Genomic DNA, 14,073 nt, shown 5'->3' with positions numbered 1-14,073 from the left:
TCACTGTCCGAGCTTGTCCCTTCCGGTAGAGGCGAGTTTCCTTCACCAGCGCCCTCGCCCTCTTCTCGCTGGGGAACACCTTGCCCTGTAAGGTGTTGATCTGTGCTCCCAGGAAGATCTTCACTTGTTCTGGCTCCATTGATGATTTCTTCCAATGGATGGAGAACCCCAGGCTTATGAGCGTGCTTGTCACTGTATGTGCGTGCAGCTTGCATTTCTGGTATGAGTTTGCTTTCACCAGCCAGTCGTCCAGGTAAGGGTATACGTGTATCCCTTGCCTTCTTAGGTGCGCTGCGACTGCTGCGAGGCACTTTGTGAAAACTCTTGGTGCTGATTTTAGACCGAAGGCCAGTGTCGTGAACTGGTAGTGGCTTTCTCCGACGGTGAACCTGAGCATGTGCTTGTGCTTTCTGTACATTGGAATGTGCAGGTATGCGTCTTTGAGGTCTATTGTGACCATGAAGTCCCCGATCTGCAATTGTGGGAGCACCTCTTGCAGGGAGGTCATTTTGAATTTTTGCGTTCTTATGAATTTGTTCATGAACCGTAAATCGAGAATGGGTCTCATTGTTTCGTCTACTTTTGGTACCAGGAAGTACGTTGAGTATACTCCTGTGTTTCTTTCCTTGAAGGGTACCCGTTCTATGGCCTGCTTCTGCAGGAGTTCTTTTGCTTCTTCCTGAAGGCACTGCAGCTGCTTGCTTGCTAGTGGCTTTCTTTTTGGTTTTCTGCTTGTTGGCCTCCCCTCCAACTCTATGCAGTATCCGAATTGGATAATGTTGAGGATCCATTTGTCTGATGTGATTTCTCTCCACTCTTGGAGGTGGAATCTTGATCTTCCTCCCACTGGTGTCAAGTGGTCGTAGGTGTCTAGTTTGTCTTGACCCATCTGTACGTGCTGCCCCCTGGGGTCTTTTTTGTGGGCGGGCACACGGATTTTTTTTAAGTCACTTGGAGGTGGGCTGCTGCCCCCCTCTTCTATTTTGTCCCCGTCCATTTCTCCCTCGAAAGGACTGGCCTCTTTGTTGGTACTGCCAGGACTGCTTCTGATGACCCTGCTGAGTCTGCGAGTCTGCCTGGTGCGTTTGCTGGAAAGCCTGGTGTGATGTACCTGGCTGGTTTCCGCCTCTCCCGCCGGGCCTCCGTGACGGGGTGCCCCTCTTGTTCCCTCTGAACTGCAATGCTCCCATGGATCTTGCTGTTTCGTTATCTTTCTTCAGTTGGCTGAGCGTTTCATCAACTGTTGATCCGAAAAGCGTGCTGCCGTTGAACGGTGTGTTCAGGATGCTGTGTTGCACCTCCGGTTTGAAACCGGATATCCTGAGCCAGGCGTGCCTCCTTTCCGTGACGCCCATCATCATGAGCCTGCTGGCGGTGTCTGCCCCATCCAGGGCCGTCTTAAGGCAAGAGTTTGCCGCGTTTTTTCCCTCTTCAACCAGCTTTTCGGCTTTCTGTCGGGCATCCTGGGGCAAGTCCTTCACCAACTGCCCCAGTCCCTCCATGATTTGGTACATGTGCCTGTTTATCACGGCGTTGGAATTAGCCATGCGCCAGTGGGTCGCGGCATTCCGTTCGATCCTTCTGCCCACCAGATCCATCCTTTTGCTCTCCTTATCCGGTGGTGGGCCCGAGGTAGTGGGTACGTTAGCCCTCCTCCTTGCTGTGGCCGTGATAATGGAGTCTGCGGAGACCGTGCCCTGAATGTAGGCCGGGTCCTTAGTGGCATGCTTGTACTTCTTCTCAGTTCTGGGAGTTACTGCCTTGCATGTTGCGGGCTCCCTGAAAGCTTCTTTCCCCTGAGCCAAGACGCTCTCGAGCATTGGAAGGAACTGGCTCCTCGTTTGTGTTGGGAGCAATGTTTCTAGAAGGAAGTCTGCTTTCTGCTTCTCTTCGTCGAGCTTGAGCTTGAAAGCTGCTGCGGCAGCCTGTATCACCGAATTGTAGGCCCCGATGTCGTCCGGCGGCGAGGGCCTCGAGGGGTAAGTGTCGACCTCCTCCTCCGGGCTGTCGGTGTCGACATCTATGTAATCTACCTCCTGTAGGTCAGAGGGTGTCGAGTCTGCGTCTGTCCTGCTTTCCTCTTCCTCCCCATAGTTGTAACTATCGTAGGGATTCTCGTACTCCTCCTGGTCGTCGATCACCTCGACGTCCTGGTCTTGTTCCTCGACGACTTCGGCGATCTCTTCCTCCTCCTCGACTGCCTCCACCACCGGTGGCTTGGTCTTGTGAGGGATCGTGAAGGCCTTCATCTTTGCATCGAAATCTTTCTTCCGCTGCATGATGTTCTCCATTTCGGCCTCGAGGCGCCTTCTCTTCTTCTCCATCTCTGCCGCGTGTTCCGCGTCGGATGGGTCGGCCGTTCTTTTCGGCGGATGGTTCGTCGCCGTACCTTTCGGCGTCGAAGTTTTCGACGTCGACGTCGGACCGGATCTTGGGTCTCTGGTCGTCGTCGTCAGTTTCGGGTCTTTCTCCCTCGGCGTCGATCGATCCTTTTCGGGGACGATTTTCGTCGTTTTCTGCTGATCAGCAGCCCTCGGCGCCGGGGACTCCTTCTCGGAGGATCCGCTGGGCCTGGGAGTAGTCGCGGACGCCGCCTTTTTTGGCGTCGGCGCTTTCGGGGTCTTGCCCTCGATTTTTCTAGACTCAGAGTCTCTCGGGTTCTTGGGGGCCGAAGAGTCTCCTACCTTGTCAGAAGTCTTTGTGTAATCGGTCTCTACGACCGTGTAGCTGTCGTCTTCGGCGGCAGCGTTGTCTTCTTCCTCGGAGGACATCCCCAGCTCGTAGAGGGACGGAGTCGGGGCCTTCCCCTGCAGGGTGGCGTGTGCTACCCTCTGCCTCTCTCTCACACAAAGGGTCTTCGGGGCGAAGGCGGAACAGGCGTTGCAGTCTCCGCTTTCGTGGTCCACCGGTAGGCAAAGGTTGCATACCGGGTGCTGGTCCTTCTGCGCGTACTTGTGGTGGCAGTTACGGCAGAACTTGAACGGCGTGTTGTCCATCATCGAGCGTCCAGGGCCTCTCTGGTCGCGTGTTCGTCGACGGTCGTCGATGATCTCGATGAAAAACGCCTTCTCCTCGCCGGCTTTTCGTCGATGAAGTCCCCTGTAGTCTTCAGATGACTTCTCCTCGTCTTTTCTGTATTTTCTTTCTTCTTTCTCCAAAAATGTCTGGAGCCCAAACGGGAACGATCCAGACCCGACCGCGGAAAAAAAGAATCTGAAGATGGCGCCCAAGAGTGGGAGCTTCCGCAGGAAGCATGCCGACGTCACCGGAAATACACCCAAAGGGGTGTGACGCCGACGCCCACCTGGGCTACAAAAAACCAAAGAAAAGACTACGAATCCGGACCCAACCACAAGACCGCGGAATAATGCACAGCATAGTGAATCCAGAAAGATTCACGCTGCAAAAACATGGTTATTTTATGTCTCACTTCTAAGCTGTCGTATCTGTCCTCTAAGTGCTGGGAAACCCAGTGGGTGGCTACGCGCTATGCAAGAACTCAGTAATAATAATAATAATAATAATAATAATAATAATAATAATAATAATAATAATAATAATAGTAGTAGTAGTACCAAGGTCCAACTATTACCCAGTGAGGAATGAGGGCTTGAGACTCAGAATTTAGCAACAAACAATGGGTAACGTCGTTTACGATGCAACTTTTAGCACGCAGTGCTATTACAACTCGGTCTTTAAATCGCATTCTATTACAACGCATGACTCTGGGGGGCGCTCAAGGATAGGGAATACTTTTAATTTACTATCCAACACCTTCCCTAGTGTCAACGGGGACTGGTGTTGGAATAGTAAATTAAAATATTCACTATCCAACACCCCTTTCTGTTATGCGTTGTAAAAGAATGCATTATAAAAACCGTGTTGTTACAGCATGCGTGCTAAAAGCATGCGTTGTAACAACGTACATCCACAAACAATATTCAATGAAACCAAGTCCTAGTCAGCACTTTTTCTTTTAAAAAGGAAAAGTATTTAATTAAATGCAAACCTAAAAGTCCAAACAGTTTGACAGGTGTAAATACCAATGGGGACACCAGCTGATGGACGTGTCTAACTATAGGGGTCACACAAGAAGGAAACGTCAAAGTCTTCTAATAATACCCTAAATGTACAGACTAAGACCCCTAAACTGGAGGCATCCTTCTTGGTTTGCACACCAGCAGGTCCATACAAATTAAAGTACAATAACCCCACATGAGCCGAAAACATGCATGTGATATGCGCACAGGCCACAGATTTCTTGGGGGCAAATGTCAAATGCAACATGGGATCAGGAATTCACAAGTGTGTCCCTGACCCCAAATGCAATACTACATAATCTGGAAGCACCACACAAAAAAGTGGGTTCAATCTTGATATATCTGACATAAATGCACCACATTTGATGAGATTTAGTTATTGCTCCAGGTGGCGTGCTGAATCCACCATATGTGCAGGTTTAGCTTGTCCTGCCATCTTAATTTTTAGTTGGTTTTCATGAATGATTTAAAAGTGCTTTTCCCAATCCTTCCTATTTCAGAAGCAATGGCAGGAAAAGCTGTGGTACCTGCCCACCTACCCAGCTCTTAGTAGTCACTTGTCATAGGGTCTTCCTGCAGTAGCATCCCATGTCTCCCAATGCAGACTACATTCCTTGACTGCACTTCCCAGGCACCTAGTTCTCCTGGCAACTTGCAACATACCACTCTTAGAATACCACAATGGACAATGCAAACAGTGACGGATGGAATATTTGAATTAATCTCAGCCATTTGTAATTACTCATCCCAGCCTATCATTTTGTTCCCCAACATGCCACCTCAGATTAGACCCAACCATATGCAAATCAGCCATGATCCTGCTCCATTAGGAGCAGTCTAGCCCAAACTGCCAAGCCAGGTCTTCTCCGAACTGGCACACAAGCAATCCAAAATCGGGTTTGGCCTAACTGGGTCTATCCGTCAGTATCAGCTTGGTTTCAGCGGCACAGTGAGCCCAGATCCACCCATTGCACTTAGGGTGTTACAGGGAAAGATAAAAGAAAGCGATGGAGGGAAGACTTGTATTCATCTCAGCCCCTGGCAATTATTAAAGGACGCAGCAGGACTAGGTCTACTTTATGACTTGCCTGCAGCTGCAAAGAACGTGTACCATGCAGATCACATAACTGTATTTTATGTGGATAGCTCAACACACTACCGCTTTTGTCACAAAAATACATTGGTTTCTTGCAGTTCATATGTTACATTCCTAATATAGCACAGTGACCTATGAACTATTATCAAAGAGCTGCAAGTAAACTGCATGGTATAGATTAGAACATTATGTATTTTCCCTAGTCTTTTGTTATCCTATTGTTGCTAAAAAAGGTTAGTTTGGGTAGAAATACATTAAAGGTAATGCAAAACCCCAACCACTGTGCTACGTTTTAATTCCTGAGTTTGTCCTTCTCCAGACCAAATGCTTAAAACAAACTGCCTAGTAGTATGGACGACCCGATTCCTATACCTTAAATTCCTCATTGTTTTCTGTAACATTTCCTATAGACTAATTTACACACATGACTCATTGTCTGTGTATAATGTGTGCATGATGTAAAGTGATCTGACACCCTACACTGGTATGAGTAGCGCTATAAAAGAAATGAAATGCATGTGGGAGATGATGGGTACTGTTGGAGGGTGGTAGTGAGGGAATCCATGGAGAAGGAGGTCATTGGGGGTTCAAAAAATAATTGTTGCACCGGGCGCCACCAGCGATAACCACACTGAAGTTTGGCTGTTTAGCCTACGAGGTAGGCTTCCAGTCTATTTGCTTTGGATACAAGCACCTGAGTGATGACTTAGCAGAAAGCTTGCGAGTGTCGTATCTCAGTGAGGAGGGATTTTGGGTTGTGGAATTCTGAGACAATTCTGTATAGTTCTTTTGAAGGCCTTCTGCACTGGAAATCTTTGTGAAACAGTGGAGTATTTTTTCCATTTTGAATTGATGAACAATTTGGATATCCTGTTGTGACAGTGGAGGCACATTGGACCAGATGTACGACCCACCAATTTGCAAGTTGCAAATTACATCGCATTTGTGACCCATAAATTGGGATGCACAGCAGTGCCTGATACACTGTTTGCGATTCCCAATGGGGTTGCAAATTGCATGCCTCATGCAATTTGCGACCCCATTGGGAATGGCTGTCACTCCCAGAGATGGTGGCCTGCTGGGGTCAGCAGACCACCATGTCTGGGGCTGCTTTTAAATAAAGCCCGATTTCCTTAAAGGAAAACGGGATGCATTTAAAAAATAAAAATGAAACTTTTCAATTTAATTTTTTAAGGGCAGGCAGTGGTCCCTGGGATCACTGCCTGCCCTTAACAAATATTTTGAGAGCCACTCATAAAGGGGAAGGGGTCCCCTGGGGATCCCTTCCCATTTGCAAGTGGTTTACCACCCTTCTTTGAAGGGTGGTTACCTGCGACTGTTTTGCGACTGCAATTGTTGTTGCAAAACTGTAATACATAGCTTCAGGAGTCGCTATTAGGAAGGGACGCCCTTGGAACGCCCCTTCCTAATAGCAAGTCACTAATCCTATTTTGAGGGTCGCAAACTGATTTACGACTCGCAAAATAGGATTAGTACATGGGCCACACGTTTTTGCCGTTGCAAATGGGTCTAAAACCCATTTGCGCCCGTAAAAAACTGTAGTACATCTGGCCCACTGTTTCATTTATGTCATTGGATTTTCTCCTTTAACACTGCAGCTCGTTGTATTTTTACTTTCTATCTATTTTTTTATACCCAAAATGTCTTTGCGGTGCTTAGGCAAGTAGGTGACTTCTCTAATATTTGTCTGTCAAAGCCTTTGCTAAGAAACCTGTAGAATCCTATGACGCTGAGATTCACGACGTTTACCCATTTGATGATCTTGTGGTGGCATCAATTAAAGTGTCTATTAATGTTCCATTGCATGTCAGTGGTCTTCCTATCAGTGAAAATGACCAATAGAATTTAGGCGAGGCATATACCATACAAGAATAGATTTGGTGTGCAACTGTGAGTGACTACTCCTGCTGGCACAAACTAACATCCGTGGGCACAATGTTTTAGAAGATTATGATAATTCAGACCTTCTCACACGTCAGTAAATGCTTTCGCATTCTGGCACAAATTCCACAAATTGCGATATTTAACATTCCACATGTTCACAAGGGTAAAATAAAAACGATGGCAATCCGAGTTGGGCAAAAACATGTTGGTCCTTTATATCATAAACCAAAAAAACAAGTGAAACAGACAACCTTGCATTGAGTTCTGAAACAGGGCACAATTAGGATAGGTTTGGCAGCACATTGCTAAAGCAAACAATGACAAACATAAAAACCTTAGGAAAAGCAGTACAGTACCTTCATTGCGGTGAATAGTTCTTCAGCAAAATACATTGGTTTGCTGACTGCACATTTCACTGTAAGGGGAACCGAGAAATTGATTTAATTTTCATATCTGAAGGATTAAAATGTGTTTTGTGTCTGCAAATGTCAAATTCCAACCACAAATTCTGCATAGGTTGCTGAAATTTGCCAATGTTATGTAATTGTTATATTCTATCAGTAATTATATACCAAGAGACACACTGTGTTTCCCTGCTTGACTTCGCTTCTATTTCCCCAATAAATTCTGCTACGCATTATACTATCTTCACAGAATACCATTTTACACGTGCTCCCGCCGTTGAAACGTGCAGACTTCACTTCCCCTCATCATCTTTCATTTTATTTTTTGTGCCCATTGGACTGTGTAGTTAATCACATACGGCCACATGCATCAAGGTAAATTGCATTCGCAAACGGTGCGAATCGCTAAATTCGGCCGTTTGCGAATGCAATTTCCTTTTATGGGATGCATCATGTTTTTTTATTTTTTCGCAATTTAAGGAATCGCAATTATGTTGCGATTTCTTAAATTGCGATTGCATTTAAGAAATCACAATTTGCGATTTCTTAAATGCAATGCATAACACTTTAGAAATTGCGAATTCACAAATAGGGAGAGGTAAATTACCATGAAGTTCACCTTCATGGTAATTTGCGAAAACTTGAAAAATGCACAAAAGTTCATTTTTCAAAGTTTCATTTTACACACACACATGCCCTTGGGGCTTGTGTGTGTGTGAAAAATGTTCTTAAAGTTAAATTTCAGGGGTGCAGGAGGGGTTTTTGGACCCCCCCCTCCCGCACCCTTGAAATAGCATTCTCATTTTGCGATTCCTTAATTGCGAATCGCAAAATGAGAATGGCTTCCCATTCATTCCTATGGGCCTATAGGCCCATAAGGAATCAATGGGAAGGGATTCCTTAATTGCGATTCGCAAATTGTGAATCGCAATTAAGGAAATTTAAGAAATCGCAAAAAAAAATGTGATTTCTTGATGCATAGCCGTTTGGGATTTCTTAATTGCGATTCCTTAATTTTCGCAATTAAGAAATCGCAAAGGGCAACAATGATGCATGTGGCCGATAATGACATAATCCGTGTTTATGTCTAGTAATCTCAAATATGTCCCTCTAGCGAAACAAGTGTCCCTCACAAAGTGTGAAGCTTCTACATACAGTTTTAGAGGGCTTAGCATCACATGCAATCCTTGTCAATGACTGGAATGTTGCAGTGATCTTCAGTTTGCTCCACAACTACTCTTGAAACCATCCATCATTTAGGACTCATCTCTGTGCATGGCCACTAACAAAAACTTTCCTAGGCTTTCCATATCATCAGCACCATTCAAACCACTTAAACAGAAGCAGCCCCGAGCACTGGAAGAAGACTCCAGTAGTACATACTTTCAACCACAAGAGCGGCTTAATCTTGCATTTCACCAGCACCTTACTCTTATATGTTTTCTAGATGTGCCATGGCATTATAAACTTTAACATGTGTACTCTCCGCTATTACAGCTGTCTACTCCTTCTCCTTTACATGTACTCCATTCTTGCTTCCATTAGTAAATTCCCCATATTATAAGTCAGTCCATAAGGATCTACCCACTTGTTCTGCCTATATTTACTTTCAAACTTAAAATAAATACAACATATGAATGTTCTACCTCTTTGTCTACATTCCACGCTCACTCTGTACCCAATTCACCGCAATTCTACTCCCCACTCATACACCCAGGTCATACTATATATTAAGAGAACTTAGAAAATGCCCACACCTTATAGATTCCAAACACTACACATGATGAAACAGAGAAAGATGATCAAGAGGGAGAAGTGAAAGGGCAGGATAATGATTAAAGGGTATTTTCAACTATCTGAGATTAAAAGAGGGACAGTTGTACCTTTTAGGGGAGTAGGGTGGTGCCTGTGACCAACTGTAAACGATTATGCCAAACCCAGCTATTAAAGCCTTCTCCCTCTAAAGAAGTATTCCACCCATCAAGGAGTAAAACCTGCAATGCCTGCATCCCTCCGCTTGACCACGCTACTACCTGCAGTTATCCAAAATTAATTGCCTGTATCTGTCATAAAGACTTTCTCATTTGCATCACTAATTAGATTTTCTAATACCTTTAAGGTGACAGAATAATGCAGTTTTTTGTACTGAACAGTAATGTTGAAGTGTAGTATGTCAAAAGTTAGATTCGTGGGTATAACAATAGTGTTTTTAACCATACAGCGCTTCCTTAAACCTTGGTACTTTGGAAGAGCTATAAAGATGTAGAGCAACATGAATGAAAAGTGCTACGGTGGCCCTGGGGTTTGCTGAATTGGTATGTCACTGACTCATGGCATCCTGTGCTGTAATTACAGCACTTGTTACTGTAGAACAACTACCGTGGTGGGTCAGAAGGTTGACAATAATGAAGGCTGGAGGGCTGTTTAATAAATAATGTTTTCATACACAGAGTACAGTGCTAGATCTGCAAAATAATTCGCTAGAACAAAGGTACGTACCAACGGCAGACAAGCACTTTTCAATGTCGCCTTTCAGCTCCAGGTCCAGGGCCTTATTCATGTCATGTTTGCTGTAGGTCGCATATTTCTGAAACACTAAATAGAAGGTGCATTATCAGATAACAGAAGGTAAAATATTTCCTCAGATATTTCTTCTTCGAAAGAACTATTTTTTAGATTATTCTAGCAAAGGCTTTGTAATTGCTTTAAACAGAAACACAAAAAAATCCTTTATATATCTCACACGGGACAAGCCTTAGCTGTATTACCTGCCTCATGTTTTCAAACACACTATAAAAATAAATGCATACAATCATATTTTATCAAACATACCTACATACATACATACATACTTTCACAAACATGCTTACATACACACACAAGTAGAAACGTAAATACATACTTTTTGTCATTACCTGTCTTTACCCATTGAACAATTCAAGCGTCATTAACTTTTTTTGTAATTTGATGTTCGCATGTCAGAATATAATGTACCAAAATATAATCTAACTGAAATAGTGTGTCCTAAATGTCTTTTGCAATAATAGGATTCCTCTCGGAGTATATTTCATATTGTTAACTCCAATGGAGTGATATGTTTGTAAACGATATTTGGGTAATAGTAAAACTACACAATTCTGGTATTTTACAGAAAAAGATACCATCCCAACTCTATTGCCTGTATCTTGACAAAGGATTGCAACCACAATTGTCATCTCAAACCATTAAAAAATATAATTGGGACTCACAATTTTAAATGGTGATGCTGCTTTATGCCTCTCATTCCCCCTCTTATTCGGGGCTCACAGTGCATTGCAGAATCACTTTTAAAAGCTAGAAAGACTAGCATAGGGTGTTTGGTGCATTGAAAGCACAATTGTGTAGTATTAAACCCTGTGAGTTTGGGAATCACCAGCCTTGTAACTGAAAAACAGCGCTGTACACCAAGCCCATAATTCAGAGAGTCCATTGGATTTGAATATATTCTGTATGCCCAAACACCATTTAGGGGCCGCAGAGAAAATGCACAGCAGGAGGTCTTTTCAGGTGAGGAGTAGGTGATCTGGCCATCATTTCAGGACCACAATAGGGTAAAGTGGTGCTGTCAGCATGCACTCGCGGCTCAAGTACTAAGGAATTTTGCTCAACACCAGGGAAATGGGCATCCAAATGGAATGCAGGCAACACAACCTGTGTATCAGCCAGTGGCTCATAACCCACAAAAGGGGTGTGCTCCACAAAGGGCTACACAGTGTGTGACAAAAAATGAGAATGCGCAGACACTACTTTGTTGTTCAAATGTTGATATAGGTAATTCATAGGAAAGCAGAAAACTAAGAATGGGAGCTATATAATGCCAGGTGTAATATGCTGAGTGGGAGGCACAATCAAATATCATGACAAAATAAAATCACGTATGAAATACTAACTGAGATAATTCCTCAGCTATATTAAAGTATGTGCTATTGATGCATAAAGATTTTATATGCTCCAAACTGATTATAATGTGTCTATGGGGATCGGGGTCTCAGGGTTGAAGAAAGGGATATAAAAGGGAGGAGTGATATAACCGCACTGATAAACATGGTTAACATGTTGCCAAACATTTGCCGAATATTTGGATCATCAGAAAAATTAGAACCCTAAAATTGGTGAAGTGGCAGGATATTCGACAATAATAAATCACAATAATACTTTTTAACTTTCAGAAGACTCCAGTGGGGAGTATTGGGAGTTCAAATACTTCTAAACTACCTAAATGGCTCACAACAGTTATATATCTAGGGGGAAATTTCTAGAGAAGTGCAGTGACAGTCATACCACTTTTGACAAATCACAGGCATATTTGTAGATCGTTGATAGAGATTTTATTTCCAAAATAATATTTTATTTCCAAGCCCACACATTTCTGAGAGTTTATGGATGCAATGGTCTTGCACTCCAGCACAGTGGTGCCAAATCTGAATTAACATGTGATTAAAGCTCTGAATAGAAATCCGGGTGTGCACCATGCACTCTCCATGACTAGATGCAATGGATAAAAGTTAAATTTGAGTAACATTTCTTGAGACGTAAAGCAAGTAACAGAGTCTCATAAAACATATTCTCCATAAGTTAAGATCAGACAGAAGATGATTATATAATAATTTTATTCTTGTTGTATAGATATGTATGTTTATTTATATAAACTGATAGAAAATAAAATCCCTTTGATTGATATATATACATATATATATATATATATTCACTGAAAAAAACATATGTTTCACACATATTATAGTTAGCTGGACATTTCACTCATACAAAACCATTGAAATGCCCCCGTTATAGTTAGTTCAGCTAACTATAACTCGCGCGCCCGCAATGCACTGCTGATGACGTCACATATTACATCACTCATGACATGGTCAGTGATATCACTCATAGGTGTATGAGTATGTATGATGAGTGAGTACATGTATGAGTAACTATATAGAACTGTTGATGAATGAGTGGATGTGTTTGTAGATGTTGGAATTACTGAATAGGTTATTGTAACTGGTATTGGTATCTCCATTTTTTTGAAAATGTTAGTTTCTATTTTTTACGGTGTGTATCAAAGGTTATATCAGGGCGAGAGGAGGTCTGCCATTCTTTCACAAGGATGATGTCATCACTGATGTCATCAGTGATGTCATTTGAGATGTCATCAGTGATGTCACTGACCATGTCATAAGTGATGTAATATGTGACGTCATCAGCAGTGCATTGCGGGCGCACGAGGTATAGGAAGCTGAACTAACTATAACGGGGGAATTTCAATGGTTTTGTATGAGTGAACTGTCCAGCTAACTATCACATGTGTGAAACCTATGGTTTTTTTCAGTGAATTTCTAAGGTTTTTTAAATGCTAATTCCTAACTATAACGTGGCTGAAATCTATGGTTTTTTCAGTGAATTTCAAAGGTTTTGTAAATGATAATTTTTAAATGAATTAATTATTATATTTCTTTCTTTTTATACTAAATTCCTACATTTCTATTATAATTGTGTATAGTTATTGTATTATTTAAGTTATATTCTTTATTCTTAATGTAAAATAATAACAAAATAAATTTCAAAAATAATGTTTTTATTAATATTTTTTTCCCAATATATTAAAATTTAATTCTATATATTTTCTTTTCCCCAGTTTTTTGGGGGGATAATCTTACGGTACGGGTACGGTGATCGCACGGTCCTTTGTTTGGCTAATCGTACTCTGCGCGTACCCACGCACACATCACAAATACGTTTTGACGTTACGCGGCGCATCGGCGCTTCCGCGTGACGTCATGTACGCTTGTACGGCGCCCCGCACCCGTACCCCACGAACGTTTTATAATGTTTAAAACGATATATCTATGTATTTATTGTAAATTTTAAGGGTAGACATTATCTGGGATAATCATGAAAATATATTTTTTTAACTTTAACTTTTAAGTGTTTGGGGCTGATTTACAACCTCCTTCTGCCTCTTTTACACTGCTATTGCATCACTTTTCTGACGCAGCGGTGGTGCAAAAGATGCGTCATGGTGTGTGTTATTTACAATATGATGCATCTGGGAGGTGCGTTACATTGAAAATTCCTGTACCAGAAGCAGTCATTCCTACACGGGGGATGGGGGGGGGGCGTTCCGGCGCAGGAACACCTCCTAAAAGTGGCTGAGTGAAATGTACAAGATTTCACTTTGTCACTTTTGAGCTCATGCTGCATCAAAATCCTGCACTTGCTCGAGGCAGGTGAATAGATTGACTCAGCATTGTGAGCATAGAGCCCCCGAGCATTGCTGGAGATGCGTTGCACTTGCAACGCAACTTAAGCAATGCGCCGCCTTCACGGCACAGATACATCACATATCTGTGCCGTTTTTGCCCCATAGTGCACCACATTGTAAATACGGCGCATCCATAGTGATGTCACAGTGCACAATAACTGGCATATCCCCAGGGATATGCCAGTTATTGTACTTCTACCCATCAGTGTTTTAATGTAGTGAATGGATTACTACACACTGATCAATGAGTCACTACAAAACTATAACAGGAGTGACAGAGTGTTTGGTGTAAGTGTAAGGATAGAGACTGAACATATAAAAGGCAAGATT

General features: G+C 42.9%; 1 protein-coding gene across 1 annotated transcript in view; it reads right to left on the bottom strand.

The window, feature by feature from the left end:
* Positions 1–14,073, bottom strand: part of LOC144818405 (annexin A1-like) — a 198,721-nt gene that overhangs the window by 35,449 nt on the left and 149,199 nt on the right. Inside the window, exons 10-11 of the mRNA XM_078675778.1 lie at positions 9,945–10,040; positions 7,398–7,456 (exon numbers count right to left, since the gene is read on the bottom strand). Of these exons, the coding sequence (XP_078531904.1) occupies positions 7,398–7,456; positions 9,945–10,040 (155 nt within the window). The remainder of the gene's footprint in view (positions 1–7,397; positions 7,457–9,944; positions 10,041–14,073) is intronic.

This window comes from Lissotriton helveticus, chromosome 2_1 (genome assembly GCF_964261635.1).
Source record: "Lissotriton helveticus chromosome 2_1, aLisHel1.1, whole genome shotgun sequence".
In the NCBI taxonomy this organism is placed as follows: domain Eukaryota; kingdom Metazoa; phylum Chordata; class Amphibia; order Caudata; family Salamandridae; genus Lissotriton; species Lissotriton helveticus.
Note: the sequence above shows the minus strand (reverse complement) of the source record. Positions and strands in the feature narration are given on the sequence as shown.